Here is a 27,842-nt window from a genome sequence, read left to right on the forward strand (position 1 = left end):
CAATCTCTATGTATGGCAATTCTCTGTGGCCATGTGCAACTTCACATGGATTCAGCCATTGGTGAGGAAATTTGATGCATTTTCATTGAAAATGTGAATACTGATGAAAAAAATGAACATTCCCTCTAATATCTCATATCTTTTCACAATTGCAATATAAGTCAAAATAATTGCAATTAGATGCTTCGATGTGGTGCTCTACTCTTCTGTAAGCATCCTGTTAAGTCACTGAAAACCACGCTTCCTGTTTTTTGTTTTTCCCATGGATTTACAGTGTTAGATGCAACACATCCAGAGCGAAGTAGAGCAAACACCAATACCTAAAGGTGACAAACGGCCTTTGAAAAAGGGCAGCAAATATGTGATCCTCTGGCAACCTAATTCTAAGTATCATTAGTCTTTGTAGAGGTAAACCGGCACAGAGGGATTCTCTATTTGGAAAACACACCTATTAATCAGTAATGGTCCCCTGCTTGTTGTGAACTGGTCATTAAACTATCTATTTTGTAACAGATTTTACCTTTCCAAGCAGCACTTCTCAATATAATACTGGATTTAATTAATTTTTCCAGGCAGTTGTTTGATATTACTCTTAAATCAAACAAACCACATAAAAGGACATACAGTAAGACAAAGACTCTCATACATTATGCGTAACTGCACTATTTACAGAAACAGAAGCAAACTCAGTATAACGTAAACCAGTAGGGAAGGAATGAGTCTTAAAACCTGGAAATAAGTCAGCAATGTTGAACATCCTATTGCTTCATCTCAAAGCCAAAGGATTTTTGTTTAAATGCCTGAAATGAGCGCTGTGGTTAACACAAGCTTAAATATTTTTGATGTTTTGTTCTGCGCCATGAAATTCCTCACTAAATACTCCATTTTTGAATTTGAAAACTATTCAAATGGGGTTACGTCCAGGGTGAACCCTGCCTCTCACCCGAAGGCAGCTGGGATAGGCTCCAGCCCCTCACCCCGACCCTTAACATGATAAGCAGTAGAAAATGGATGGATGGATGGTGGAAAGATGGGGGTTGGTAGTCAAAAGAGACTAGAGAGGTTGTTGATGACATTAACCATCATCACAGTAAAAACAGAAGAAGTGTGAAGCTAATTGTGGTGACAGTGAAGTCATGCTTCCAAAAATCACAATAGTAGTGTTCAATTGTTTCAATTTCATAAACTTGTTTTTCCTTCAAAGATTATGTTCTGCAGTAAAAATCAAATCAAATCCAAACCCAAACTCAAATGTAAAAACCTCATCTTCTGCTGGTCGATGGAACCAACTATGACGCTAACGTCCAGGTTGGCCCACAAAAATACATCAGCCCTGCTGCACTCCATTCCACCTCTGGTCGACTAAACTGAAAAGCTTAATGCCATAAATATTGTATGTAATTGTTTGTTGGTGGTGAAAAAATTGCCCTCAGTATGCGCACTACCGCAATTGTGATATAATAAAGGAAAATCGCATTGTGTATTCTTGGTTATCAAGAACAATGCACACAAATGACGGATCATTTAGAAATATGCATTTCTCAGCCCAATCATGCGAACCTAAACTAGCATTAAAAAAACAGAAGCAGTTGTGCAGTATGGTCAAAATATCATTTTACTAAATCAAATAAACAGCAATGACAAAAACAATTACTGCCATATTTTTGCTTTAAAGTTCCAAATATTTTTTTAACGTTATTTCGTTGCAATCACGTTTGCAATCTGATTAATTATGCAGCCCAAATCAACACACACTAACCAGTGATTTGGGGCCTCGTATACACATCAGCAAGGTGGGGAGTAAAATTACTGCAAGTCATAAAAGAAGAGATTTTCAGGTGGTGTGAATGTAATGTTATACTATCAAAATATCAGTCGGTAGAATGTCATTACCTCTTTTGTGCAGGTATGCGACAGCATCAGCTAAGCTGTAGATGATATGCCTTGCCTCATCCTCTGGAAAGAACATTTTCCGCTGCAACAGCTGCTTCAGTTCACCTCCGACACACAGCTCAGTGACCAAATAAGTCATCTAGGAACAAAGAGAGAAAATGCATCTCCTCAGCCAGGTTGTCTATACTATCCGTGATATGCATGCAGAGATGCATAGTATTTAGAGATTATACTGTATCAGATTCATTACACATTTTCTTCATTAAGCTATGCGTTTGCTGCTCGGGGAAAACAAGGCTCACCTTGGCAGTTTCATAGACTTCCTTGAGCTCTATTATGTGAGTATGATTCACTTGTCTGAGAATGTGTATTTCCTGCTCCAGCATCCTCACTTGCGAACTTCCTGGCTAAAGGTACAGACAGTAAAAATCCTGGTGTTCAGACTTATTATGGCCATCTGTTTTTTTTTTTTCCTAGTTTAACTTTGAAAACAGGCTTCAAAGAGAGATGCCAAATACACTTGCCTCTGGTTTTCGGATCATCTTGATGGCCCATTTGGTCTTTGTTTCAGTATGAGTGGCTTCATAAACAACCCCAAAACTGCCCTGACCCAATTTCCTTCCAAATATATATACCTTCTACGAGAATAAAGAAAATACCATTAAGACATTTGTAATCTCCACAAACTCCCTGTCAATAGGAGACAGCAGAGGATTTTTCTTGAGCTTTCACTGCTTTGGATTACATAAACATGTCTCAGCACAAACCTTGAATTCCGAGGTACATCCTAATTTCAACCTCTGAAAAAACTGAAAGTTTCTCAGTCTCTTGAGCTGCAGAATATAGTATTTTTAATCAAGTTACGAATGATTAAGTTGCTGCTGCAGTTCGTTCAATCTCAGGTCTAATTAACTTGATCATTATCTGTGTGCATGCAAGGCTGAGCACTGGCTGCTTTGGATTTGGCAAAGGGACCAGTAAACTCCCTGGTGAATGGGGCTATACAGCAGCAAAATGAAGTTTGATCGTCCTCTGGTGCAGATGGTGTGTTCTACAGATGTCACCTCAGTGTGTGAATGTGACTTATTCAGTGGTGATTCACAATACATGAGAACAGTGGATTCATGTACAGACGTTCTCTATACCATGAGGTCAGTATCGTCTCCCAGGCGTCTCTGAGGTACGTCCCTCTCTGCAGTGTCCCTGACGGTCCACTGGCTCGGGATGGCTCCATACCACATATTCGCATCTGATATCACAGCCGGGAGCATCTGCTGATATCGATACCGATACCAATACTGTCTCTTTCCCTCTGCAAGAGAACTAAAAAGGTAATAAAACATTTGTTTGGTTCACTTTGTGTTGCCTTCCATCTAAAAACATATGTAAATGTGAAAAGAGACCATCGAAGGCCTTTAATACTGTCTCAGCTACTCTCAAAGTGTGACCAGTGCTGCCAGTCTGTGTTACTCATCACTCTTTATAGCATGTCCTGGCATCTTACTCTACATTTCCTTGGGCATTCATTAATTCATTCATGCTAAAACACTCTGGGTCCATCCGTGACATCTTGCGTGAGGGCAAAAATAGCCGCTGCAGTAAACAATGACCATAACTGATAAGAGCAGCTATTCTGACCACCACTGTTCCCCCAGACACGTCCCTAACCGCAATATTCTATTTTTATTGGCTGGTGTTTGTTTTTATTCTCACCATGTGACGATGTGGTCCTCCAGGCATTTAAACAGAGACAGCATGGCTGCATAACTACGCAAACTAGTGCGTTTTCAGAAACAATCAGAATGATCTTTGCATTTCTAATATCCAATCTAGAGATCTGGGCCTATATTAGGTATTGAATCACCACCTTGCTACTGCTAGGATAGCATGTTGTTGCCTAATCCACCAATATCTGTCTACATCTGGAGACAAAAGGAGAAGGCATTTAATTATCACCCTGAAATTCCTTGTCAAGCTGTAAGATAACAAAAATCAGTTAACTCATGACAACAGCACTCGATTGATTAATCAATTAGTAATCATGTCTAAAAAAAAAAAAGTAAATTAGATTTCAAATCAAACAGCAGATGAGATGCATGTCAATCTGTGAACAACATCACATATTTGAGAATATGTTACCATCATTCTTCGTTAGGAATTACTTAAAGCTAAAATATCATGTTGAACTTTTATTAAAGGATTAGGTGACTGATGATGTCTTAGCAGATTAGTGGTGGGAATCTCATAGGACTTCATGAATATAAGAAAATCTGAACATAAAAAAATATTTCATTACATAACTAACTCTTAAGTAACTATCAGTACTAGCTGCTATGAAAAGAACAAAAAGAGATAGTATTGACATTTAAATGAATACTGACTTTTCAGTATTAAAGATCATTTTATGTCAGCTGGGTTAATTCATTGAGTTCCTCGGACTCTATCATAGACTCTTTGTTCCTCTAGTCTAACATGTCATTTTTTTAATCACTGGTTTATGACCAAACTGCTGTCTCTGTCTAAACCCATATTAACTTTAAGCGCAATTTACCCAGCTTGAAAAACAGTCTCTAAAGCCAAATTAAATGTAAAGCAATTATCAAGTGATGACTGGGAGCAATGAAGTGGATCCACCACACGCACAGCAATTAATTATTAACAAGGAAGCTGTGTCTTAACCTCTTCCATCTGATGCATTATTTTAGCCCTGACAGGGCTCTCATAACAGGCCTGTCTCTCCCATTATCTCCTGTCTATTTTCAAATCAAAATGATTGTGACAGCCTCTGGAAATTCCAATCACCTCAATCATAGCTCATTTGTGGAAGACAGCGGCATGTGATGAGTGTATCACTGGGGAACTGAAGGAGGAGGGTCTTTTTGCGCACCAGCTCAGGTGTCGCTAAGGTAACAGTGTCTAGTCTTTAGCCCACAATCCCAGATGAACAGGAAACAAGGTACCAGGGTCATGTCAGAGAGAGAGAAGCCACCCACAGGTTGTTTTTTTAATTAAAGGCCCCTGTAGTTTTCCTAAAACTACACTTTATCTGAAACTACCGGTGCAACTATGTTTGATGAACCCAAAAAAGGTTCCAAACTTTTCTCTTTTTCTGACTTAATGGGGTTTTTTTGTTTTGTTTTTTTGTTTTTTTAAACACTGTGACTTGCAACAAACCACACACCCAAACTGTGGATAGGAAGAAAATTATCAGACATAGATTTGGTTCCAAATTCCTACAGAAGTTAATGCACTGAAACAAGACCAGAAAAAAACGGAACCAGGTTCTAAGAGGTTTTTTTTTTCAAATAAGTACAAAAATATATATAAGGTAACCTTTATCTTAGTCAAATAATGACTGTAACAGACAGAACGTTTTAACAACATCAAAAACATAAAAGCCTTGGTTCTCACACACACTCACAATGAGGTATGAGTGCACATGTGGTGCACATTTTACACAGAGACTCTGCCTCGTCTCCAGTTTCATCAGGAAGTAATTAGAGCCAATGGTTCAACACAAGTCAATTCCATACTCTCTCCATCATTCTGTCAGACTACAATTTCTGCTTATTTACACTCCTGTGTGAATAAGTTCAGTTGTTCTGTGTGTGTGTGTGTGTGTGTGTGTGTGTGTGTGTGTGTGTGTGTGTGTGTGTGTGTGAGTGTGTGTGAGGTGATATTTTCTCAAAGCACAGAAAATCAATGTCACTTAGGAACAAAGACAACACCAGCACATGTACTAGGGGGGTCTTGACCCTGTGTAACTTGTCTTCCCTAAAACTTGTTTTTCATTAACTCAGTGAATTTCATATTCAGTTCTTTCCCTGCCCTTAGCTACAAGCCCCTAAAGACTGCTGTGTTTTATTGAATTGTAAATAAACATCAAAAGTGAGAGACACTAACTTGGGCTACAGGAAATTATTTCATTTAAATCCATTCACTTTAATCTCTATTTCCACGACATTTTATTGACTAAATGATGAATTGAAGTACAGATGATGACAATAATTGTGTGGTATGTATGGTTCTAATTCTGGTTACTTATGCGATTCACCATGAGAGCAACTGCCAAATACAAACGCTATGCTCAAGATAACTTCAAGTCTGGGGGGGGGGAACAAGATCTGTGTTGGGAAAATACAGTGAACTGTGTCTAACAGAGACTGGTTTTGTTGACAGTTCATTCTTCTCCTTCTGAGACTGTTTTGGTGATTGTCAGCCACTCCACTGATCCAGAGGGTGTCCACTTTTTTAACTGCAGCGTCCGTCATGCATATCCTTACCAATCTGTCTGGTGATATTGCAGCAACAAAACCATGGCAAGCAGCAGCCTAAATGCATCATTAGTCCAATTTATGGAGACAAAAAAACCATGCAAAGTCTGAGATGTTAAAATAAAGGACGTTGGATAAGCCAAATTTAACTTCATCTGACATCTGAAACATAACCGTGTAGTTTGGTCACTTAATGTGAAAGTTTACATTGGGGCTAAGCTAATGCTAAATAAACATGCTTAGCTACATCAGCTGTGTGTTAGCATGCTTCCAGTTTAACTTGCTGAACTTGATTAGACTGGGTTGAGTGTTTTCCAGTGATGCTGACCGTCACCATAATCCCACCACGTTCTCGTGCCACCATCTGCTGGCTAACATTTAACCACAAGAAAGACATAATTGGGTGAATTAGCATAACAATGAAATTTGCACTTAAAGGGAAGGTGTTGTTGCTCCTACAAGACTTAATTTGGACTTGTAAGAAAAGACTTGTGAGTATCTTTGTTTAATAGCACACATAGTTGAATAAAATAGGTTTCTCTGAGCAGCAACTAAAACAGAACCTGAGTCTCACAAACTGCAATTAACACGTATGCTCTATCTATTTAGCTGGAGCCCAAATATTACATTTTCCTCATGCGAGTCTTAATCATTTATTGACAGCTTGGCTTTGATGACAAATGATAAACTTCACAGTCCTAATGAAGCGTGGAATTACATTACCTGATGAGGCAGGAAATTGCATGTTTAGAATGCAAGTATAGAGCTCCTCTACGTCACTAAGTTACAAGGTGAATCCTAATATTATGCAGAGAGATTGTGGTCTAAATGTACAATACAGAGAACACTACTGGCCATTAAAGAATTATTGAAGGGTTGTAAAAATTCTACTGTGCACCAAGCGTACAATACGTGTCGTCTGAAAAAAACAAATCATTTACAACCCCCTTCAAGAGTTCCCTCTGTTTTCAGTGGTCATGTTTGATAAGTGTCAATTGGCATGAAAACATGCTCTGCCAAAAGGAAGCAAAAGATCAAATTCTGCCATTTGCTTGGAGCACTCCACATGTTGCTGGGAGATAAGGGCCAACAAATTCAAATTTTCTCATTGGTTTAATCCTGGTTAAGGCTAATCTCTGCCCTTGCTGGGTTCAGCCTTGGGAAGCTAGGAGAGCAGACATCTAGAAAAATGTAGGCCATAGCAGAAACAAGAAGAAACCTAAATCCATTTCAATGACAACCTCAGAGAAGTCAGCACATTCAAACCACAAGACACAGCATCAGTTATCAATCATTCACTGTCAAAATGCCATTAAACACCATTAACGTGCTTCATTAACAACATGTGTTTGTTTCAGCTGAGACTTTCACTGACTCAAAATCTCAAAATATGCCAAATTTGTGTTGCTGTCCAATTTGTTCAGGCTCTGCCTCACACACGCGGGAAGGTCCACCTTCTTGCATGCGTTAATTGAGTTTGTCAAACAATTTGCATCACAAAGAAATGAAAAAGAAATGAAAACACAGCAAAAACATAATATAAACAGTTATCACATACGATTCAAAAGTCTTTCTCCATTTCTGTTAAAAATCATTTTGCCATGTAAGAGGTCTAAAAAAAATAGTTTTAATCATTGTCATCTGGCAAACAACATCAAGATGTTGCATTTTCGTACCGAACTGGGGTACCGGACCATCTCACACACACAAGGATGATGGTAAAATGTGAGTTATGAGGCAAAATGGCAAAAATTTCTTTGCCCGCACCTCAAACCTCATATGCTGAGAGGCAAATAAATAAATGTTGGTTAGTTATTTTGCCCAATAAGTCACCTTTTATTACCAGCTGTTAGCAATAGCTAGCTGTTCTCTGATGAACCACAGTGATTACTAAAATCCATGGTTGAAGCAGTTATTCTATGTATTAAAGGCCAATTCACGTTGAAGGATTTGACTTCTGTGACTATAAATGCATCTGCGGTGATGAGACATTTTCAATGGATTATTACCCAAACCCAATTAGAAGAAAGTATATTTCAACAGATGTTTTAAGTGGAGTAGATTATGAATATGACTAAAAGGTAGAATTCATTTCCATTCCCCTTTTTAATAAATTATTGGGATTGAAGTTTAGTTTAGATGTTAACAAAAAAAACAACAACAACAACCTGTGTATCCAATGAAAAGGAAATTAAAAATCTATATATGTTCAGCAGTTTTGGAATCCTATGTGGACTCGAATTTGAGGTCTTAATTGAAGACAGAACTTTGTTTCAAAACAATACAGTATATTGACATCTTTACACATCAGATAATTCAAGATTAAACCTAACTGAAACCACTAGAAGAGCTTCATGAACCTTAACTAAACTATACATTTTTCTTGTATTATTTTCATTGTTGATTTTGCTGTTTGTGATTATTTTTTTAATGTCCTCCAAGCATTTTTTTGTCACTTGTTGTCCTGCTCAAAACAGAGGTGGTATTTAGTACAAGGTAAAAGTGCTTTGTTCGTAAATCTGACTGACTAAAAAGTAACGCCAAGCTAACTGCATAAACTCGGTTTGGGACAATCTCGTGTGTTTTAAAACACCATGTAGCCCCAAATATCGTTGCTTTAAACACATCAACGAAAAATGAACCCCCCTTAACTCAGATTTAACAATAAAAAAAAAAACCCACTGCAGCTCGAGTAACATTTCTGACGATAATCTAAAGTATCTAGCGTTCCCCGTGATACTCGTTGTCATAGCAACGTCTCGAGGTCGAACAAACGCCTGCATATTACGAGGTATATAACTCAAAAGAAAACACGAGTCAAACTGGACAAGTATGAATGTGTAAGCAATCAGATTAGCTCCAAATGATTCCAGCATATCTTTCTTACCTGGTGGAAAATATCATTTTCTCATTTGCAGGTAGGTGGTCTTTATTGATAAGTATTTCTGCGAGCGCCTATGGCCAGCGTAGAGGGACAAAACTCACCGAATAACTTCTAGGCCTCTCAAACGCTAAACTGCAGCGCCCCCGGGGGTTGTTGCTTAAAGTTTCGACTGGAGCAGCTCCTTACTTCAATAATAATTATTTAAGTAATACCCAAGCGTCTTTAATTATTCGCCAACTGGTAGAATACTCCCACAGAAGTGCTGTCACACCGAATGAGGGGCAAGTCTTTCCTGGTGGCGCCTTGATTTTCGCCCGGTCATTAGTCGCCATCTAGTGGATAGAAGCCACTTTGGAGGGTTACCGGTTTAATGATATTAATTCTGGATTAAGTAACATAAATTTAGGATAACTTTCACAGATATTCAGTGGACTCAAAAACACGTTATTTGGTTAAAGCTTGATTCACCTATTTACATACAATTTAGACATGTTGGGCACAACATAAACTACAACATCTGTTCATCAGGCCTTCTGAAGAAATCAAGAAAACATATATAAACCTAGCAAGGCTAACAGAGGGAGCAGATTAGGACACACAACTCTTTCATCTCATCTAATTATGAAAATACATTGAAGATATCGTATAAATCAATGTTTTATTTCATCTGAAACCTTGAATTTTGTGTCTTAATCTGTAAAGTTCACCCACTATTGCCATGAAACATGCCATGTCATAACATTAAGGAAAATGTAAAGAATAAAATGAAAACTTCATCATTTGACCTGACTTTCTTTAATGCAAGATATCAAATAATCTTCAAACAAATGGAAACATTCAACAGCGATGACGTATGTTGAGAGCCTGACACCACTTTAGCTTAATTCAAAATAATATTTTAAAACCCTCAGTAAAATGTGTTTATTAACAATACAAAGTGTCGAGGTGGTTAACTGCATTCATTATCGTGACTTATTTGCACTTTCAGATATTGTGATCATCATTGTGTGCTGAAGTGTTTCAAGAGTTTTCAGTATAGTGCAGAAAAGCCCCTCGGTGTTCCAGAAACTAAAGCAAACTTTTCATCTTCTGTTTCAGAGCGAATTGCTACATTCACTGCACAGGGACGAGGACCTGATTACACACTTGTAGATTTAGATTCCAGTGACCCTCTACAGCACAACAACAACAAAACAAGTGACGGCAGACAGAGGAGATGAACTTTCTCCTGAATGGTTTTATTGATATTAGAGATGTACATTTATGCCTCACTGTAAAAAAAAAAAAAAAAAAAAAAAAAAAAAAGAGAGAGAGAAAAATGAATGTCCCAAAAGGTAACTTGAGTCAATATATTTCTAATACATCTGCCTTCAAACCAGAGGGAATATTATAGCTACTGATTTTAAAGAAAGTAACATCATTTATACCGTATTGACAATTATTAAGGAGGCAATAATTGTGTGCTAATAACCGTAGAAGTGACTTGATAGAAGCTGCAGGAAGCAAGGTAGTGTACATATGTTTAAAAAAAGAGGGAATGTGCTACAGCTGTTGTCGCATATAATTTGTAGAATCAATTCTGTGTGACAACGAATCACAAGAACACTTTAATAACTACCATTATAGAAAAGGGATGGGACCTTCTGACTTGTTTGTGATTATGGGAACCATTGTTTAATGTTCTATTATTCGACGCATCTGAAGTCCTAATTATAAAAAAACGATTAATATCATTCTTGTTTTCCTGATTTTTCTCCCAGGTGTGCAATGTCCAACTACCCTGCACTAAACTTGTAATGCGTCTAAACCTCTCGGTTGCTTGCTTGAACAGTTTTGGCTCAAGTCACAAACACAGACACGGTTAATCTCACGTAACAGAATTACACCAAGCCATCACTTCAGATTCTTCACACAGATAAACAATCATAAAATGTTTACATTTTTGTGATGCATTTTTTTGTATTGTCTGATTGTATTTTGAATGGGTTTTTTTTAATAAAATACAACAAATTTAAACAAAGTTTTCAAATATCAATTATGTTTTCAGCAAATGGATTAATCATTTCATTAAGAATCATGATGCATATCTGAATAATTCTTCCCATCCCTAATACTGAACATCAATATTGTACACTCTTATTAGGCCTGAGATACTTAGCAAACAGGGAAACGTTTCTCTTAAACTGCTGTAAGAAAACATGTGCGTAGGGTATAGACCAAGTCAAATGGTCCTGCTGCCTCTTTCTGGTCAGCAGGTACAAATGACTGCTGCTTTAAAAGAAAAGAAACTACAGAGACAAACAGTTATATATAATCATGTCAAACCTATGACAATTGCCTGCAATCATATCATTACTCACAAGAAAAGTCCTATACAGTTAACACGAGTATAAATGGGTTGAACATTTATCAAGGTGATAATACAATTTTTCAAAGTGCTGTATATAACGGTGAGGGTGATATTCACCTGAAAAACTCAACTAAACACAAAACAAAGACACATAGTGAGCTTACTAAACATCCATATGCAGCATTCTTTTTGTACTTTATATCAAAAGGTTGGTGTATGACTTCTGATACATTTAGGCAGTGCATCTGAGGATAATCATCAATGGCCAAAACATGACATGAGATCTTTACGAATACTGTATAAAATCTCTAACAGGCAAAAGAAGTAAATCATGTTCGAACCTTTTTTTTTTCTCCAAAAGCATCCAAACATGTAGGATGTGGTGATTTATGATTTTATTACATTTAGCCGCCATCAGATGGCAGTGCTATGATATTATTGCCAACCACAACAAAGGGTTACTTTCAGTTACAGCATGATAGCACATGAGCTGCCCCCCCCCCCCCCCGCCCAACAAAACAAAACAGTATAATTACACAAACATACAGCATGTGTCCACGGTTCTGCTTAGAAGTGATGTCTCCTTGACTTCAGCGAGTGTCTCCTCTTCCTCTTCCTGTGGCACTGCTCCCTCCTCTCTGGCCAGGGGAAACCACTCTCAGAGGTCCTGTAGGCCTCGTCGTACTCGTCGCTGTCGCTGTCCACCTCCGCCGCTGGGAAAACTCTGTCTGGGAAAACGTCTTCCAGCTTGGAAGCGAAGAAAGACTCCAGGCTGCGGCCAGCTTGTGCCACCTCTGAGTCAGGCTGTGGGTCACAGAGGGAAAACGATAAATGTGCAACTGGAAAAATGTTTGATTTTATTTGTCATTCTGATTTAGATTGTGCATTGAAAAGAATTTAACTTACATAATTGAACTTTGCACAGTTGTGGAACATAAGATAGACATCGGTAACAAACTGGTCAGGCGAGTTGTAATGTTGACTGTTGTTCTTGTTGAGTTTGGCCCTGATCACAGACAGATCCATGGGCCTCTTGATGATCTGATAGTAATGACGAGCCTGCACGAAGAAGCAGGCACATTCAACACTTTTATAACTCACTCAAATTGCATAAACTCATAATGGCTTAAAAGAAACACACTGATTGGATATAAACGCTGACACTTCAGTTTAAGAAAATGAGCATGAACCAGAAAGTCTTGCTATGTGTGTCATGGCAAATGATGAGATAAAGAGGCAGTTGTTCTTTTATACCGTAATTGGACTTTATCAAAATGATCACTCACAAGAGGGCTGACAGGCTCGTGAAAGGGGGCGCTCAGGACATTACTGAGGATCAGAAGAGTCAGCCGCTCACATTTCTGTAAACCGAACAAGCAGGAAGAGAAATTAAATGACAGGAAAAGAGGAGCAGTGCCATGCCATCATCCCTAATGATGCTTAATGTAATGACTTACCCTCTGATCACATGCAGACAGTCCTTGTATGGATGTGTGTTGCCGAGATGTTCGCCCGTTCTCGCAGTCGTACTCGACCTCTGGCTGCTCTACATCTCTGCACAGGCTGCATATCCAGTCGCCTCTGATCATCAAAAACAAACACATTAAGCTTTACATAAGGGACTCGAGAGGACACACAATGATAATATGCATTTCAGGTGAGAGTGTAAGAAGCTTACGAGGGGAAGCTCAGAAGAGGTGGGATATGACAAGAAAGATGAAAGACTTTTGGACAGCGATCGCAGCATAACAAGTCTCCTCCAATCAGACACACAGCACAGAAGTCCTCACTCTCCATCTCTGCATGGTCCTGCAGAGGCTGGACTTCCTCCCTCTGTGGGACAGGATTTGCAATGAGAAGCGGCCTCTGACCAGGTCCGATGGGGGACTCTTCCTCCAGGTCAGAACGCAGCGGTTGCGGGTCATCTGTTGTCAGTTCAGGTTCAGATTCGAGCTCAGACTCAGCAGAGCCCTGAGAGTCCAGAGGCTGATCAGACACGTCTGAATCAGTCTCAGCCTGAAAACCAGCCTCATATTCAGGCTGGGCATCTGACTCTGATTCAGCATTGCCTGATTGTACATCCAGCCCGTGGCCGTCCTCCGATCCAGCTCCTGAGGCTGATTCTGGATCTGCATCATATTCAAAACTTTGCTCTAAATCTTCACAGGGCCTCGTTTCCCCAGCTGCTGCTGTTTTCTCCTCTCCTGGAGATTCATGTTCTCCCTCAGATGAAGACTCAGCAATCGGTCCAGATTCTGGCGATGTATCCGAGTCTAGCTGCGTGTCACGGTCTTGGTCAAACTGAGGAACAACTGCTACCTCTGAGACTGACCTGGGATCAGAGTCTGAATCCAGATCAAGAGCGGAGTATCTTGCCGGAGCATAGCGAGACTCAGTGGATGGCAATGTGGATGTTTTCTTAGAGCTGAGTTTCCCGCAGGTGTCAGACTCACTGCAGATTGAATGTGTGGTCGACGTACTACAAGTGCACCTCTCTGGGTATGAGTGGGTGGTCTTCATGGTCTCGGAGCCTCCAGGTATCCCCTACAAAGACCGAAAATGAAAGATGTAATTCAAGTCAGATCCAACTAAAAAATACAAAGAATGTCATCTTCCTTTTATGTTAGATATACAGACAAAGATATTTCTTGTAAATCTATAAATCATATCTTTATTGGGTTGCATGCACCAACAGCAACACAGTAAATTCCTCATATGTGTAAAATCGTACTTTGCAATAAAACCTTTTCTGATTCTGAAAGCTTTTTCTGATTCATATATAACAGTAAACTACTACTATTACTACTACTACTACTACTACAGCAACATTTGCAGTCTTTCTTGATAATTCGATTTCAGTCAGACTAGAATTTCTCAGCTTAAAATGTCTGTATGTGATAATCCTTACTGTAGGAAAACATACTTCAAGTGATATATCTTGATGAGTTCTCTCCTGCTGCAATGTTTCATTCTTCTCCATCGTGCCTGCAGGTAAAGGGTCACTTTGCCGTCTTCCGTGTGGGGGAAGTTGAGAGATCAGGACTTTGAGACGCTCCAAACAAACCACTGGGACACGCAGTCTTCCTGAGTCTTTCTCAATGTCTCTGTTGCTTTAGAGTTTAAAACACAACAAATGATGAAATCTTCATGATTCCTGCACGGATAAGAAGTCTGTAAAATTACATACCTGCTTTGGCTGTTTCTCGACCCTCTGCACTTTTCCTTGGCATCATAGTCAACCTCTTCATTTAAATTAGGAAAAGAATGATCTACCAAAGAGGGAGATGAGGAGTGTGTTTAGTTGAGGTTATTAGAGATATTTTGGTGGAGTCATTTTACAGTACCTGGCTCTGTTTTATAGGACAGTAGTGGAGACCGGTGGCCCCTGGTGACGATCAGGTCAGATGAGGTTTCCTTGACAACACAAAGCACGCCATCTGAAGCTCTCCTCTGTCTGGGATCCATACTGGTGTACTAAAAACAAAACAACCACAACTTGCCTTGAAAAATCCTCTGTGACTGTTCGTATTCAAACTCTTTCTTCATACAAGTATCTTTTAATTGAAGGTGCAATATGAATAAGACCAAAACTGGGTCCCGAGGCAAGGAAGTCTATCAATACGTATCGAAAAACATCACATGGCAAAATAATGCATCCAATTTCTCGCCAAATGATCTCACAAATGCTTTAAGTGTCAGCTGAGTGAAATGACGGTATCACTCTTCTCTTTATTATGCAGGACAAATATGATGATTGTTTTAAGCAGATATTGTGATGTATGCACGGGTATTGAAAAGCTTCTGAATATCGTGATATTCAGTTGTTTCCTGTATCTCCCAGACATACTGGAACCAATTTAAGGATAAAGGATAACAATTACTGCTGTAAAGATTTTACCCTGATTAGAAAAAAATGGAAACATTAACACAAATGCTGAGCTTCAACTCATTTAACAAACGTGTCCTCAGAGCAGAAGCACGTGATGTTTTGGTGACATACGGTATTTTGCTTTGTCAGCTCCTGCAAATTCAAAACTGATGATGTAAATCTGGAAAATAATTTCATTTTTCAGCGTAACAGTGTATGACAGACACAATGGTGCTGCTTTGTCTTCTGTCAACATGGGAGGAACCCATCATATTGACCTCTATTCTTCTTAGCAAAGCTGCAGGTCCTCCCTGTGACTAATTATACTCGGAGGCAGGGTTACCTTATTTGCAGCTCCCGCCTCAAGGCTTTGCGTGCATCCTTTGGGTCTTTCAGTACAAGAGCTGCTGGATGGGTCTGCCAGTTCTGCAGGGATGCTCTGGGAACGTCTCGTCCTCCGTGTGCAAGCTGAACTGGGGCTGATCCCACTGCGCTGTGCATCAGATCCACACTCCAGGACTGTCACGGACATCTCCAGGGACGTGGATCTCTGTCACAAACACAAATGTGTTTCAAGCGCCATCCTATGCACAGATGCACCTGTTCATGCTGTTTACAACAGAAAGGAGTGACACAGTATGCAACAACCTTGAGTGTCACTCAGGCCCACACACACATGCCATGAACAAAAACAGCACTCAGAGCCCATTCTGGGTCTAATTCAAATTAATCCTCACACACACACACACACACACACACACACGCACACACACACGCACACACACACACAGACAGTTGCATATATTACACTTATTGTACAAGCAATGAAAGGATTGGTTACAGCATCAATTATCATATGTAAATTGTCCATTCAGGGTGCAGCATGGCCTTTTGATTAAACCAGAACTGCAAGTTACTTTCTACTCTGTTCCCCTTCTCTCTTTTATTACCATTTAACTAATTCAAGTCTCCAAAAAAGCTCCTTTAAAAACCACAGCTAATGTAAGCAGGAGGGCTGAAAATCATTTCACACCAACTTTTTTTTCTCTTCTCCGTAACACGTCCTTCTTTCCTCTTTTTTTAGAGCGCCATCATACATATTCAGGTCAGGCTGACACCGAGCACATGCGATTAAAACACTCACCTGATCCATGCCCCTTGGGAAAGGTGTGCAGGATTCTAGCTGTGGAGTAAAACAGACTATAATCCTTCTCTCAGGAATGATGGGGGATGTAGGAATTTAACCAGAGCTGAAATCAAACTGGTATCTCCTACTATTCCCTTGATGACTCATTAATAACAGGTTAAGTACAGAAATGAATGCGCCCAAGTGGTTTCATGTCATATTCAGATGCTGCGATGTGAAAATGCAAAAACAATGTCTTTGTGTTTATAATCAAGCATCTTGAGAAGAGGATAATTTTGTGGCTGCGCAAACCTCTGGCATCAAGTGTGATTATGTTGAACAGTGATTCTAGGATGCTTGGCGGTGAACTGAGAAACTTTAATTGTCAGAGAAGCTCTTTGTTTTCCCATCATCCTTTTTTCATAAAAGCAGAAGCATGTTTCTGTTGTACCATCTGTTTTCAGGCTGTGGGAAGTGATCGTTCTGGCATTAAAATAAACAGAGACTCTTCAGTTTCTGTTGTTGGCAGATTTTAATTAAAACAGAATAGTCTTGCTTTGGATTCCACACTCTCGAACAATATTTCAGAAATATAAAATAGCCACTTTGCATAACCAAGTCCAACTGAAATAACTGTCATTTGTAGCATCATGATATAGTTCTTATTTAGGCTTGGTTCACTCATAATGACCTGATCTTGTGATACTTTGTGGCTTTTGAGGAGCGTGTGTTAACAGAGTTAAGTGGCTAACATATGAGACGTGTTTGTGCTTTCTGAGCACAAAGAGCAACATCTGACATGTGCAAACAAAGACAAAGGTCCTTGAAATCTTGCCCCCCCCCCTTTGAAAAATAGACCCATTTTTCACTGTTAAAATGTTACTCATACCTTGGATGAAGTTGATTCTAATTTTCAGAATGTTGTCATTTAGGGGACTGACTTCAGATATTGCTTTTGATTCAGTTCCTAGCAAAGTTTTCTTCTGAACTATCTCCTTATACATGTCTACAAAACATTTTGTTGTTGTTGACTTATTTAAAATAAATCATGTAATGCAATCTCTCACCCGGCCATTTCTGTGGTCTCTGAGCGACAGTGCAGGCCAAGCTGTCTGAGACTCTTTCCTCGGCTCTGCTGCTGAAAACACTTGAAAGTGGTGCTGCTGTTGGGTGGGACTCGGCTGCTCCTCCTCATCTAAAAGCTCATTGCGTTGAATCACAGGTGTTTGTTCGCTGGTCTTCTCCACTCTGCAGCCCTCCTCCCTGTTCTCCTCAGTCATTACTTCCTGGTCCACTGCTGTGTGGCTGAGCTCCTGCTGCAGATTCGAGCTTTTCGACAACTTCCCTAAACATAGGGTTTGTGTTTGACTGTGGCCTGGCCTGCGGTGGTCTGCACTTGGCTGAGCGTGGCTGTCTGGAAGAGCCGATCTCTGGTGTTGGTGATAGAGATAAGATTTAGACTGAGACTGGGAGGCGCTGGCTTGTGACTGGGATGTAGGTCCACGACTGCAGCTCAGTTGGACGGGTGCCATGATGGGACCAGGTGAAGAAGGGAGAGGACATTGTGATGCTTGCAAGGATGAGGAACTGTTTGGGTCCCAGCACCTCTGGAGCTGCTGGTTCGGCCCCAGGGAGGCTGAGTGAAGGGTAGGCTGAACACAGCTGGAGCTGCACATTGTGGCTCCCAGCTGGCTCTTGTCCAGATCTGGCTGAGAGGGAAGACCATGCAGGCAACACATCTGGGGCTCACAGCAGGTCTGGTACCCGCAGCCTGCCTCTCGTCCTCTGTGACACACAGATGGCAGAGCCAAGCAGGTGATGGGCTGCGGCCTCAAGATAGTAGAGCAGGTCAAAGCCTGAGGGTAGGTGCGGTTTCCTCCCTCAACTGTCAGCTGGCCTGTAGAGCAAAACATTCACATTAGGAGCTGTTTGAACAAACACCATGAATGAAAAGAACAAGACATGTTATGGTTTTACTACATGTCAAATGGGTAGGCAGGATTAAGGAGAACATACTTCACACTAAACCAGATCCTAATTTAACATCTATGGTGGGGGGGGGGGGGGGGGTCATTTGCCTTTTGGTTGGCAAGTCAACAAGCAATATTAATATTCTAGGATGTTTCCATAAGATTCGTTGTACCCAGAGAGGAAATCTGCTTGGTCCAGTAACTAGCATCCCAGTTGAATTTAATCTTCACAGGACTCCAGGAGTCTGAGTGGAGCGATGAGTCGAGTAGCTGCTGCATCTGGAGTGAAATCTGAAAGAACGATAAACCGAATATATATATATATATATATATATATATATATATATATATATATATATATATATATATATATATATATATATATATATATATATAACATTACATGCTGGTGACTTCTGGATAAGTCTATGGTCATACTACAAAAAGTAAATGTGCACTCAAGGCAGTGATGGACACACAATTATTTATGATTTTCAATTAAACTACAGGATATCACACAGTCACCCTCAACTTTGTCCAACGATCCCATTAATCTATAGGTATCCCAACAAATATATGAATATATGTTTAATATTTATAGTTCCAAACCCCAGGAACAGCACACACACGAAGACAAAAAGCCTATTTTCACCATCTGCAACCAGTAGAGTTCATCTTTGAATATAAATGTTCCCCCTCATAAACATCCTCATATTTTTTGTGTGTTACATTAAGACAGTGGACATCTGCTAGCGTACCAGTGTCCGACTGAAGAGCACCGGGCCTCTGCAATGGTGTGTCATCGCCCAGGTGATGAACTTCTGCACATGGTCCAGCTGGCCGCAGATCTCTATTGCCCCCTGCAGCTGGTCCTCCAGACGCTGCTGGAAGTCCTCTGAGATTTTCTGCAAAGAACCAATAACATACCCACAGTTACATGTAATTATCAGCACACGGGGAGTCGCGGCTGGATCGCCAATCAATGACTCGTCTTTTTTTTGACAGATATAATTCCTAAAATGTTGGCTTAAGCTCCTTTTACAGATCATTAAGGGCTCTCGTTCGGTTGCATTTGGGACTGACTACACCACGACAGTTACAGATTCTTTGCATGTAGATTCACGACTGGCTGACCGATAAGAAGGAAAGAAAGAGAGAAAGTAATTACCTCCAGTTGCTCTATTAATAGGTTGGCTCGTTTGTTAAGCTCGTTCATCATAATCATCTTTGCCATTTTAATCTGGTTCTCTGCCTTCCTGTGTGCAATCTTTACTCCATGAACTCTGCAAAGACAGAAAGTTGAATGTAAATGTCTCAATTGCCGAAGATGATTTCTCATTCCATTTTCAATCAGAATGTATTAATGCTGCTGTTAAATCTTGGATATTTTAGGCAGAATTGCTTCATACTAGCCAATAGAAGCAAACCAACCTGTCCTCTATCTGTTTGGCATTATTCTCCACTGCAGACCTCCTCTCTTCTACCTGCACCATCAGATTCTCCAACAGCCACTGTTGATCCTGGAAGGCCTTTCCAATCTGCACCACCCTGAACACAGGAAAGGAGCAGGCAGAGGGGACGAAAGTACACACTTTCTTTAGAAGAACTGAAACTAGAATTCAAATGGACTGGAAAAATACTGATTCAACATTTAAGGACATTTCTACTGGTTGGTTTTATGGAACACTAATGTAACAGAACTTCACATCATTTATCCATCCATCCATCCATTTTCTACCTCTTATCCTATTAAGGGTCGCGGGGGGCTGGAGCCTATCCAAGCGGCTACGGGCGAGAGGCGGGGTTCACCCTGGACAGGTCACCAGTCCATCACAGGACCAACACATAGAGACAGACAACCATTCACACTCACAGTCACACCTACAGTCAATTTAGAGTATCAATCAGCCTCGTCCCCTCTTGATGTCTTTGGACTGTGGGAGGAAGCTGGAGTACCAGAGAGAACCCACACAGGGACAGGGAGAACATGCAGACTCAAACAATTCACCAGTGCTCCAGCCAGGACTCGAACCTGGAACCTTCTTGCTGTGAGGTGATAGTGCTAACCACTGTAACACTGTGCCGCCCCACATCATTTATAATATACTATAGTATAATTTAATGTAATTTGAAGATGGTTTTCAATGTCAGCAACAGAGCTCCAAATGTTATGATTAGTAATGGAAACATCAAGTATGTTAAGTGTTTTAATGTTCCATCAGTTTTGGTTGAAATAGATCTTAATGCTGACAAGGAGCACAACGATGCAAAATAAATGATAAACACAACTATTCTGCTAAAAATCTGTCTGAAAAATAATTATAGGTAAAGATCGAGTAGATGCAAACTATTTAAGTATTTTTAGTACTTTTTTAATTCCCACCTCTGGGTGCAGGATCACAGTATTCACCAGACAGAAAGTTTATTCATGTATTCTTTGGCCGTGAATAAAACCAGAATTAAATGTGTTTCTCCTGGGGATAAGATATTAGATGCAAGTGACCTTAGAGGCAACTACTGTACTGTAATATCACAGAAAACACAAGCGTCTGAATACTTAATAGGTGAGCCAAGGGTAGTGTATGCACATAGCAATGATAGAAGTGACAGGGCGTTAAGAGAGTGTTGTTTCTCAGAGGAAGTTTTTAACCTGCCGTTAGCCCTTTACTGCAATGTCCTTGTACTGTGCATCTGAGGACTCACCTGTGGTTTTTGTGGGAGGACAGGTGACAGCTGCTACAGCACAGAAGGTCACATGATTCACAAAACAGCTCCAAGGGCTCCTGTCTGTGAGAATGGCACATGAGGAGGGAACAAGGATACGACCCCGGGCCTAAAAAACAGCCAGCAGGACGAGGGGGGAGAGAACGGAGTGTTAACCAAACAGTCAACAAGCAATTCACACCCACAGCTCGAAAAGTGCCATCAGTGTGCAACACAGTTGGCGAGAACACACGCTAGTATCACTACGGTGTGCCAAGCAGAACTTAAAAGTTATCAAACGACAACTATTTTAGGCAGAAGGGAAGGAGTGAAAAACGCTGCATGACTTTGGCACTGATTTGAGCTTTGTTGTGTGAGCAAAATGAGCAGACGCAGCCAGAGTGACGTCACCCACTGCAAACTCATCCTAAAACCTTGAGTTCTGCATTCAGGTCATAACTATCTTAGCTTTCTGGATGACAGAATGAGCGGTGACAGGTCTCTGTGGCAGTAACTTGTCAATTACAAAGTAGCCACACACTAACCTGACCCACTGGACATAGAAATTGATGGAAAAAGGGGAGAAAAAAAATCTTCAGGTGATTGGATGAACCATTTGTCTGTCATCATCCATGACTGGATAACTGCAACCAGTAAGAGCAACAAACGTAAAGCCGAAAGCAGTCAGCAGGAGAGTGAAAGCATCTTTTCTATCGAGAAAAAAGAAATACTCTTGAGTTCTGATATACCAGATGCTATAGAAGCAAGCTAAGCTAACTTCTTCGGGAGTTGCCGTTGTTAGTTCCAACAGTCTCTTTTTTCTACCCTCCCTATTCTATCCTATTGTGTTTACTCTAAATGAACAACCTGCTGCTGTTCTTTAAGCAGTCTACGTTGGTAGTCTATGTTGAATTATGATGCATTATGGGAAATGTGTTTCCCTGGCTTGACCTTGAATTGTTTTTTCCGTCAAATTGTTATGATTATATGAAGTCACAATCTATTTTTCATGATCTTCCTTTGTTATGTTTGATGAACATCTTTTGAACTTCTCACGTTACTTTTTATTATAAACAGCTTGTGAAACTTTGAGGCATCAACTGAACGTGTCACATCTAGACCTCAGTCTTTGATACAAAGACGATAAAAATTGTGGGTGAGAGTTGAGTTTGCATCGAGTGAGTTAAAAAGAGGGCTGGGTGACAAAAAAGAAGGATGTATGCGAACAACGTTTCATGCTGTCCAATCTGTCTTTGATGCAGCAGCACCTGCCCACACTCAAAAATATCTTTCACATTTCTAAATAGGTCACCGTAGATGGAAACTATCGGCCAAAAGAACATTAATCTAACAGTACCCGGTTGAAGCTAATGAACGCTGCCCCACTGCTCTCTGCTGGCCGGCTCACCTCATCCAACCCCCTCCTTCCTGCACACGGCTGCTGATCACAGATCTGTGGTAGAAAGCTGAGCATCGCCCCGAGTGCATGCACCCACTGGGACTGACCACATCCTGTCTATCAGCTCTTCTCACAAGTACACAATACAAACAGCTTCACAATAAAGCTGTCTACTTGTTATGACTCGATAACTAGCGCAGTGCAGATCTGTAAAAAGCAGCTGGCTGCAAAGCTGCTACACACACTGGAGGGGCTTTAAATAGCAACACACTAATATTAGAAAAAAATGAAATCTTGCAGGCACTTTAGAATCTGGGGCGTGTTAAATAAAGGTATAATAAAGCAGGGATCTCCAGGAACCATTATCAACCATCATTGCCATCATGCATAATTCATTGCAACGGCTCCTACCAAGACATGATAAACAACAAAAATAAAAATAACAGCACATCAGCAGGGAAACAAAGATGCCCAAACAGGCTCTCAGATGCTAAAGGGAAAGAGGACTGCAGCCCTGCTAATAATCTGCCAGGAGAGAGGATGAAAGATGTATATAACCACGCTTGCCTTGTCCAGTCGGAGGCAGCGAGCTGGAGCCTCTCAGGGCGCCGCCAGGCCTCTGTTGGTCGTGCACATCTGAGTACTGGGAAGTCGTTGGAGTTCTCTGATGCTGATGCACATCGGTGCACTGGTAACACAACCACTTGTTGCAGAGTGTACACAAGCTCTGTGCAAGTGTAGGTTCTGGACACTCAGAGCAGCTCTGACAGACACACAAAAAAACATACAGTCATGTGATGAAAAGATGAAGTGACAAGATACATTTGTGTTGCCATGTTAGGCGACATCACACTCCAGAATGCTGTTGTTGCTTGTGGATGCTTGGGGGATTCTACAGGGAGTGAGCGAGCTCCTCAGAAAGGTAAAACCTGCATTTCTGTGCTATAACTTAAACACTGATCCTCCCACCAAAGTAAAACATTCTTCAAATTGTAATTAAAGTTCAAAAACAACAGTTTTTATTGTCAAAATAAAGCTCTATTCAGTCCCTGGTGTTGATTTTGTTATAAAACTGAACAAGAGCTTTCACCAGATAGGTGATGTAGACTTTGTATATATAGATAGATAGATAGATAGATAGATAGATAGATAGATAGATAGATAGATAGATAGATAGATAGATAGATAGATAGATAGATAGATAGATAGATAGATAGATAGATAGATAGATAGATAGACCAGCACCCAGGGACCAACCTCTTTAAAGCCTTCACCCATAGAGCAAAAGAAGGGTTGTTCCAAATGTCTAACATTTCTATCAGAGTGGGAAGAGACCAACCGAAAAACACCTTCCCTGAAGGGCTTCAAGCACAGGAGCAACTCAGGAACTGCAGCACAAAAATAAATCATCTCCTGATAAATTCAGAGTTAAAATATTTAAATCAAGTTTATAAACACCCCTTACCTTCTCCATTTCAGCGCCTTGGAGAGTGGAGTCGCTTCTCAGTGGGAGGGAGAGTAGAGTGAGCAGCCTGACGCCTCGGCAGCAGAAACACTGAGGCTTCCACCTGAGGCAGGAAGCAGTGCACGCCGAGAGGTGGCCCCAGAGGAGACGGCTTACATGACAGCCTCACTGTGCTCTCTCCTTGCCTGGTTCATCCATGTGTAGGACCCCCACGCTGCAGCCGAGAGGAGTGTCAAATTCATCCCCTGTTCGCTGTGGCAGACAGCAGAAAAAGAGGGAAAATCTAATCCTTTTTCTTAAATAAGCCTGTGCATAATAATTGGGAATTAGGGAGATAAGATAATTATTTTTTTTGTAGGGCAAAATATCCCCGCAAGCCCTTTTCCAAAATGGAGGAAAAGGAAGAATGACCTACAACTAGGAAGGAGGCAAGATTTGTAGTGTAAGCACCAACAAGCGGGAGAAGGTCGTGTCAGGCGCAGGTTGTTTTGGGCTGTACTCGGCCTGCTGTGGCCTTCTCCCACATCTTTGTCAGCATGAGGAGGGGACAGGTCCCAGGGGACACAAGCGTAGCACACCAAAACCGGGTCAGGCTCTGATAAGCTCCAGATAGGACTTAGATAGAGTGAAATCAATTAAAGCAGTATGTCAGCGCAAGTGAACAATGAGAATCAGCTAGTTTGGACTCAAGCGTGACTTGAAACCGCAGCGTGAGAGTAAAAAGTTAAAAATCAAATACATCCCTCAATCAAATTGCTTTGACCTGTGAAGCGGTGAGCAAGTCTGCCTAACAACAGCAGCCTGACCTACAAATGTGACAAACTTCTCATTCTTGGGTGCTTCAGTGGGGAGCTTTAGAGCACTCCCAGTCCCCGTAGTGCGCTCAAAGACCCAATTTGAAACACAATTAGTCCGTGGTGGTGCACCCTGCCTCCTGTTCACTCAGCTCTGTAGCGTTTTCACTTTCACCCTCCGCGCATTTATCTTTCAAAGAGAAGTGTGCTGCCAGCTTCCCTGCACAGCTAAATGAAGCTGGCACCACATACACCACAACACAGAAGGAACCTGCACACCGATCTCTCCCTTGAAAGCACTCCCACGCAACATCTAGGGATGAGGAGTTCACAGAGGATTAGCTTTAACCAGCTAAAATATTTCATTTGACATTTCCTACACACACAAACACTTTCTGGCCAACAAAATCCATCTACAGAACATAAGAATAAATGAAATCAAAGAAATGCTGAGTGAATGATAATAAAACAATAGGACGCCCTGCTGAGGATGTCAGTTTCCATCGCTGCAACTTTAAGATGAAAAAGGAAATTAGACATGATGATGGAGCTTGTAGAGAAGACTACTAGGGCCATAGATAAGTCAAAAATTAAATGAGGAAGTCTTTTTGTTTTGCATTTCGATAATGAAGTTGAAATATCAGTAATAAAGTTATAATACCATTTTGAAATGTTAACAAAAAACATGACATTTTAAGAACAGCTTCAGCTTTGTGATTGTAACTGCAGCCACAGGATGAAGACCGTCCCCTACTACTGCACCCCCCACTGGCACTCTGGTGGACCACATGATTGCCTCTCATCTAGAAATGCTCTTTTGACTTTAATCATGATGTTTGAACTTTACTGTGTTGTTCACATTTTCATTTTTTTCTCAAAACTGTATTTTGAGTAAAATTCTCAACATGCAGAGCAAAAAAAATAGTTTTACTCATTTTTGTTTTTTACTTGCGTCTGCCTTTCCTGATTTTTAGCCTGTTTAAATAATCACATCAGAAGAAGCCTCTTATGAGATTGTAAATGACTATTTCCACACGCAACACGGCCATTTTGCATTTAACGGTAGATAGAGTGCAGAAGAGTGTGACTACAAATGCGCACCATACAACACCGTTGTGTGTTTGTCATGTTTGTCTACAACTGTAGGATTTACCGGGTAAACAGTGTTAAACATCATGTGTGTCACATGTAAAAGAACAAGCACTTACAAATATCATGGCAATATAATTATCACTGGAGTTCTTCATTTAATCTCAAAGGATCTGGGATCAGATTTTTATTTTTTTTACAGAAATGTCTTGGTAATTAATAGCATTAAACGTATTCATTATTTTTCTTATTAAAGTCTATGGCAGGAACAGCCCTTGTTTATTATTATGTCTTTTCCAACTTTTTTAAGATACAAAACTAACATAATTCAGATTTATCCCCTGTGGTGCATCCTGAATTATACAGTTTTTAAACACTAAACATGTTTTTATTATGTGAAATGTTTCTAAACAGGTGGCGGCCAATACTGGGAAAAACTAGTAGTGGTGCAATGGTTCAGCGAGTTCAGCAGTTTTTGGCTTTCAGTTTCAGTAAAGTCTGTTTGAGAAAAACATCCACAGTAAAACTCAGAGAAACTCGAACTGATGAATGAACTGGAGATGCTCATTTTTTTATTACCAGTATCTGATGTGCTAATATATTCCAAGTGATTTGACTGATAGTTGATATTTACCAATGACAGATGATTTTTCTACATACTGAAAAACAGGCAATTGTGAGTGAGTGTGTGTGTGTGTGTGTGTGTGTGTGTGCGTGTGTGTGTGCGCGAGCCACTCATGTACAAATGAACCTATGGTTGTGCATGAAATGGTTCATTTTGATATCTTAAATAATCTTAATAATAAAATACATGATTAATAATTTTCAATTTACACATTAATATCAGTATGAGATTTCACGGGAGCACTTATTTAAACAGCAGGGACTTCAAATGTGATTCTAATGTTTTGTAGTTCAGTATCAGTGAAATCTTTCAGGCTTTTTTTAGTAACTTTTCCAGTGAAGCCCTAAATCAAGCGAATGTCATTTCAGACTTTGATTCAAAACTAAAATAATTAACATTCACCCTCATAATGGATTCTGTATTTTTATATTTCTTTCAACTCCACAAGAATTCAAACAGCTTTATAAAAACAACTGTCACCATATATGAAGTCACTATTTGAAAGCATCATTCATAACACACCAGAAACATCGCTGAAATAAATACATCTTTGAACTTACTGGACTCACGATTAGAATCTGAAACGGCAGTAGTTTTGGGTGTATCAGTGTTAAACTGTTGCAATTTCCACCGCCTCTCCTTATGGCGTGTTACAACTCCCCCTCATGATGTGCCAGTCTGCCCAGCGCCTGTCAGTCAAGATGCGGAGCGCCTGCCCCCGCATCCAGCGCCGGGGCTCTGCATTGGCAGCTCAAGAGCATCACTGAGTGTGAGATGATTTTTTAGAAAGTGCGCATGAGATTACGCCCCTATCATGGCATCGTGTCGCAGTCCAGAACACACCTAGAGGACAGCCCGCACACACCAAGTCAAGCCTGCAGCACAAAGCATCCACAAACTATGTCCGAATCTATTCGGCTCTCAAGTGCGCAGCTGATACGAAACACCCTACCAGGTAGACGAGAGTGTGCGCTGCTTCCAGCCGAGCAGAGACGCCTCTCTCTCCGCCTACAGCTCAACTCCCCTCGGCCTGTCACTCACGTCGGTGTGCTGCGGTGTGTCCGTCCACAGGCTTGCAGTTACCGCTTTGTTTTTTTTGTTTGTTTGTTTGTTTTTTTACCTTGCCCCGCGCATCCCCGGGTGTCGATCACCTCCATCGGATGTCGCTCTTTGGCCCGGTCAAATTGGGCGATTGCAAGTCTCGCAGTTAATCGTGAGACTTTATAGTCATGCAACACTTCTGACGTTGCACAAAGCTGTAGCTAGTGTGACACTTAATTTGTTTTAAGTTTACAAGATAGACTTTGTGGTTAGATCACTGCCGCCCGGTGGTGGGAGATATCCATAACAAGGACGAATACCAAAAAATATCACCTCTTTCTTTGATACAAAATAATATCTG

At 40.6% G+C, this 27,842-nt stretch overlaps 2 protein-coding genes across 8 annotated transcripts in view; both read right to left on the reverse strand.

The window, feature by feature from the left end:
• The window catches only part of stk33 (serine/threonine kinase 33), a 16,911-nt gene extending 7,570 nt beyond the window's left edge, over window positions 1-9,341 (reverse strand). For 2 of the 5 annotated variants that reach the window (XM_086182881.1, XM_086182914.1), the window contains exons 1-4: window positions 3,039-5,443; window positions 2,418-2,531; window positions 2,196-2,300; window positions 1,894-2,032 (exon numbers count right to left, since the gene is read on the reverse strand). In XM_086182881.1, coding sequence (XP_086039007.1) covers window positions 1,894-2,032; window positions 2,196-2,300; window positions 2,418-2,531; window positions 3,039-3,236 — 556 coding nt within the window. In that variant the 5' untranslated portion in view covers window positions 3,237-5,443. Of the gene's footprint in view, window positions 1-1,893; window positions 2,033-2,195; window positions 2,301-2,417; window positions 2,532-3,038; window positions 5,444-9,054 lie in introns of those variants that run through there. The other 3 variants (XM_086182898.1, XM_086182890.1, XM_086182906.1) reach the window with 3 other exon arrangements.
• A 2,563-nt stretch (window positions 9,342-11,904) lies between these two features.
• trim66 (tripartite motif containing 66) lies at window positions 11,905-27,697 on the reverse strand. Of its 3 annotated transcripts, none has more exons than XM_086182853.1 (19): window positions 27,561-27,697; window positions 23,933-24,184; window positions 23,035-23,230; window positions 21,069-21,198; window positions 19,797-19,913; window positions 19,534-19,648; window positions 19,124-19,270; window positions 18,539-18,656; window positions 17,463-18,292; window positions 16,414-16,452; window positions 15,613-15,819; window positions 14,746-14,875; window positions 14,589-14,670; window positions 14,325-14,511; window positions 13,080-13,945; window positions 12,859-12,982; window positions 12,688-12,762; window positions 12,308-12,460; window positions 11,905-12,205 (listed from the first exon to the last, which is right to left on the reverse strand). In XM_086182853.1, exons 2-19 carry the CDS (start codon window positions 23,939-23,941, stop codon window positions 11,969-11,971), a joined length of 3,762 nt encoding a protein of 1,253 aa, XP_086038979.1. In that variant the 5' UTR covers window positions 23,942-24,184; window positions 27,561-27,697; the 3' UTR covers window positions 11,905-11,968. The 3 variants fall into 3 exon arrangements, with proteins under 3 accessions (XP_086038979.1, XP_086038987.1, XP_086038994.1); XM_086182861.1 differs by lacking the exon at window positions 27,561-27,697 and adding an exon at window positions 27,393-27,465; XM_086182868.1 differs by lacking the exon at window positions 16,414-16,452.
• Window positions 27,698-27,842: the final 145 nt, after the last annotated feature.

Source organism: Aulostomus chinensis, chromosome 2 (genome assembly GCF_037954235.1).
Source record: "Aulostomus chinensis isolate RoL2024-O1b breed Wild chromosome 2, RoL_Achi_v1.0, whole genome shotgun sequence".
Taxonomy (NCBI): domain Eukaryota; kingdom Metazoa; phylum Chordata; class Actinopteri; order Syngnathiformes; family Aulostomidae; genus Aulostomus; species Aulostomus chinensis.

What these genes read in the sequence shown, in the direction of transcription:
- trim66 (XM_086182853.1), bottom strand. An exon ending in CAAGCAGATTTCCTCTCTGG is followed by an intron (nt 18,293 to 18,538) that starts GTACAACGAATC and finishes TTTGCTCTACAG; the next exon opens with GCCAGCTGACAGTTGAGGGA. An exon ending in TCCCAAGGGGCATGGATCAG is followed by an intron (nt 15,820 to 16,413) that starts GTGAGTGTTTTA and finishes TGTTTGTGACAG; the next exon opens with AGATCCACGTCCCTGGAGAT.